The sequence below is a fragment of the Mirounga angustirostris genome, unplaced genomic scaffold, assembly GCF_029215605.1.
Source record: "Mirounga angustirostris isolate CCGP_5_RB_7025 unplaced genomic scaffold, mMirAng1.0.hap1 SCAF_8, whole genome shotgun sequence".
NCBI lineage: Eukaryota > Metazoa > Chordata > Mammalia > Carnivora > Phocidae > Mirounga > Mirounga angustirostris.
In genome coordinates, this window is record NW_026991716.1 from 45,179,148 (window position 1) to 45,183,446 (window position 4,299).

General features: G+C 39.9%; 1 protein-coding gene across 1 annotated transcript; it reads right to left on the reverse strand.

Annotated features, from left to right (window-relative positions):
* Window positions 1-1,214: 1,214 nt before the first annotated feature.
* Window positions 1,215-2,468, reverse strand: PGK2 (phosphoglycerate kinase 2). Its single transcript, XM_045866010.3, has one exon. It carries the CDS (start codon window positions 2,466-2,468, stop codon window positions 1,215-1,217), a length of 1,254 nt encoding a protein of 417 aa, XP_045721966.1.
* Between the last annotated feature and the right edge of the window lie 1,831 nt (window positions 2,469-4,299).

The following is a 4,299-nucleotide window of genomic DNA, read 5'->3' on the forward strand; positions in this document are numbered from 1 at the left end:
AATGACTGCACTTTTCTGTTCACCGGACTGTTGGACTCCCCATTGGACCACATGGAAAGATTGTGCATCACCCAGAGATACCCAATTTTGAGTGGGATGCAGTAACTGGACAAGACATTTGATTGTACCTGTTGGAGAAAGGATGCTTTCTTTATGTAGGAAGGAAACATGGATACCTGCACATGGGTCCTAGGGGGGCCAGAGTGACAGTCTATCAGAAGCCATTACTATCCCCTCAGTATTTATCACCCCTCCACTTCCTTTTACTAATAGACTCGATTTTTAGTTGTGCATTTTTGCTCTTAACAGCATTGCCCTATGCCAGCTTTTCGTTCTACAGAACTAGACAGAATATTTTCCAATAAGTGTTTTAATTTCTTTTACATTTCTGAGTATTTTCTTATTCTATTTTCAAATATGGAGAAGTTTTTATATCTCTTTTTTATGACTATTTGCATACATATTTTTGTTTATCTCAAAATCCAGTTTTAAGACTTAGTAGTTGTTTTATCTATTTATTAAACAATATCTGCTCTAAAAATAAAATAATTACTTCTTTATTTAAAGCCTGGATTTAATTTGTAGCTCCCATTCTAACAGACACATATGTATATACTCTTGCATATTCACACACAGACATAATTCCTTTCTTGGGTTTAATTTCTTTCCTTTTTTTTAACTTCTTGAGTTTGATAAATACCTCTCATTTATCTTCTTCCTTATTTAGCAAGAAATTTCCTTTTAGCAGAGCTTTGTTACCCATGAATTCTTAAACGAAATTATTATTTTTCTTGATTTATTTGAGCACTTCTATTGTTTAAATGTTTGTTAGCTTCTACCCCACCCTTCCCCAACAACTTGGGTTTTGTCTTGTTTTCCATGTTTCAAGTAGTAGAACAATAGCAAAGCTGGAGTAAAATAAAAAAGAGAGAGATTAAGCTTCTTCAACTCACTTTAATATGCAATGTAAGAGTATATCCTTCCTATGAATCACAACAAGTTTAACTGAGATCTTGAAGAGAGCAGGCAAATGCATGACAGAACTAAAATGAGTTACATTGTTGTATTGATGATAAGAGTTCCTGATAACTGATCCTTTAGTCATTGCCTAGGCCTTGGTATAGGGGTAAAATATAACAAAAGTCAAGGTGCAGTGTAGAGCACTAAGTTGAATTAAAGCCTATGGACAGGAAATAGTGGAAAGGAAAAGTCAACTACAGGCTGCTGAGGGCTTCCACCCCAGGAAGGACTTTACCTTCCAGGAGTTCCAGACTGGCACCTCCTCCAGTGCTCACATGGCTGACTTTATCTTCAGTGTTCCATTTGGCACAGCAAGTAGCAGTGTCTCCACCTCCTATAATGGTGATACAGCCCCTGGAAGTGGCTTTCACAATTTCATCCATGAGGGCTTTTGTTCCCTTAGCAAAGGCATCCCATTCAAATACCCCTACAGGTCCATTCCACACAATTAGCTTGGCTTGGGCCACAACTTGAGCATTCCTCTTGTTGGTCTCAGGACCACAGTCCAAAGCCATCCAGCCAGCAGGTATGCCTGATGCTACAGTGGCTTGGCCAACCTTAGCATTCTCCTCAAACTTGTCAGCAGTGACAAAGTCGACAGGAAAGGTAATGTTCACACCATTCTTACTGGCTTTAGCCATGATATCTTTGACAATCTTGGCCCCTTCTTCATCAAAGAGGGATGCACCAATCTCCATGTTGTTGAGTACCTTAAGGAAGGTAAAAGCCATTCCACCACCAATTATCATCTCATTGACTTTGTCCAGCATATTTTGGATAAGTTGGATTTTGTCTGCCACTTTGGCCCCACCAAGTATAGCCAGAAAGGGTCTCTCTGGGTTTTCCAAGGCTTTGGCAAAGTAGTCCAGCTCTTTTTTCATCAGGAACCCAGATGCTTTCTGGGGCAGATTCACTCCCACCATAGAACTGTGGGCCCGGTGAGCAGTGCCAAAAGCATCATTGACATAGACATCCCCTAGTTTGGAGAGTGATGCTCGGAAGGCTTCTATTTTATCTGGCTGAGCTTTAAGCTTATTTCCAGAAGGATCCTGGCCTTTTCCTTCTTCCTCCACATGAAAGCGTAGGTTCTCCAGTAGGATAACTGAACCAGCAGCCGGGTTGGCACAGGCTTTCTCCACTTCTGGGCCCACACAGTCCTTTAGAAACAGAACATCCTTGCCCAGTAAGGATTTGAGCTCAGCAGCAACAGGCTCTAATGAGTATTTATCTGGCATGGGAACACCATCAGGTCGACCCAGATGACTCATAAGAACTACTGACCTGGCTCCATTATCTAGACAGTACTTGATGCTTGGGATGGAAGCTTTGATTCTCTGGTTATTTGTAATCTGGCTCTTCTTCATGGGAACATTAAAGTCTACTCTCATGATGACTCGCTTCCCTTTAACATCCAGCTTGTCCAAAGTTAACTTCTTAGAAAGAGACATCTCGACAATACAAAGAGAAGCTGACAGCTAGATCCCAATGCTGAAGAATCACTTTACTGTTGCTCGCACGTTGGATAGGTGGTACTTTCCAACGCCTTTCCCCTTGGCCCGCCCCCTTCTTCTCATCACTGTCTTCCATAGGGCAGACATGATTGCACGGGGGAAAAGGAAATCTGGCTCTGTGATTGGCTAATGGTCTTGTCAATCTGGATTTGGAATGTGTTGCCCGCGCACATTCAAACTGCCAGTGCTGAGCGTGAACCCGGGGTAGTGGCACCTGGCTTGGAGTGAGAGCTGGGCAAGTGAAGAAACCCTGGAATAAGAATGTTGAGGGCAGGGGCACCTGGGTGGCTCAGTCGTTAAGCGTCTGCCTTCAGCTCAGGTCATGATCCCAGGGTCCCGGGATCGAGTCCCACATCGGGCTCCTTGCTCAGCGGGAAGCCTGCTTCTCCCTCTCCCCCTCCCCCTGCTTGTGTTCCTGCTCTCGCGGTCTCTCTCTGTCAAATAAATAAAATCTTAAAAAAAAAGAAAGAATGTTGAGGGCAAAGGCTCCTGCAGATTCTCTTTTTCCACCTCTCTTTTGGCACTTTCTCTTATTCTTAAAACAAAATGAAGCAAAATAAAACAAAAACCCTCAGCCAGGTAAAATCTTAATTATATTGAGATATAAAAACTGTAGTACCAAATAAAGAGGTGATTTGTAAAAATGGTTCTATGACTCCTTGTTTATTCGAGGCATCGTAGTATGCTTCTGTTTTTATCTTTATAAATATTTCTGGGCGCCTGGGTGGCTCAAATGGTTAAGCGTCTGCCTTTGGCTCAGGTCATGATCCCAGGATCCTGGGATCGAGTCCCACATCGGGCTCCCAGCTCAGCGGGGAGCCTGCTTCTCCCTCTGACCCTCTGATCCTCTCCCCTCTCATGCTGTTTCTCTCTCGCTCGCCCTCTAAAAAATAAATAAAATCTTTAAAAAAAAATATTTCTGTTAACAACATAGCTTGGTGTCAGCCTTTGGCTTTAGATATATTCTAGGGTAAGCGGGAATGACCTGTTTTTATGACTTTATTTTATTCTCAGACCACTGAGAAATTAGAAAATGCTTACAGAAGAAAGAAAATACAAACAAATAATACAATTAAATTTATGGGACACAAACAAAGGTAATGTTAAAGAGGAAATTTCTTGCTCTAATGCTTAAGTTAAATAAGACTTCAAATTAACAACCTAACTTAAGGGACTAGAAAAAAGAAAAACAAACTAAATTCAAAGGTTGCAGAAGAAAGGAAATAATAAAGATTAGGACAGTGGTAAATGAAATTGAAAATAGAAAAACAATAGACAAAATAAAAAAAAAACAAAAATTTTGTTCTTTGAAAAGATCAACAAAATTGACAAACCTCTATCTAAATGGACTAAGAAAAAAAAAAGACTCAAATTACTAAGATAAGAAATGAGTGAGGACATTACTATTTATTTTATAGAAAGAACAATGATTATAAGAGAGTACTATAAATAATTTCATAGCAAAAAATCAGATATACTAGGTGAAATGAACAAATTCCTAGAAACACAAACCCTACCAAGACAGAATCATGAAGAAATAAAAAAAAAATAGATTTATAACTAGTAAGGTGTTAGAATCAGTAATCAAAAATTTCCTGATAAAGAAAAGCCCTGGACCTGATGGCTTCACTGGTGAATTCTACCAAACATTTACAAGACAACTAATACCAATTCTTCTCTAACTTAAAAAAAAAATGAAGAGAAGGGAGCACTTTCTAATTCATTCTATGATGTCAGGATTACTCTGATACCAAAACCAGACAAAGGC

Bases quoted from the DNA above. Each gene is read 5' to 3' on its own strand.
- PGK2 (XM_045866010.3), bottom strand. From the start codon at position 2,468: ATGTCTCTTTCTAAGAAGTTAACTTTGGACAAGCTGGATGTTAAAGGG.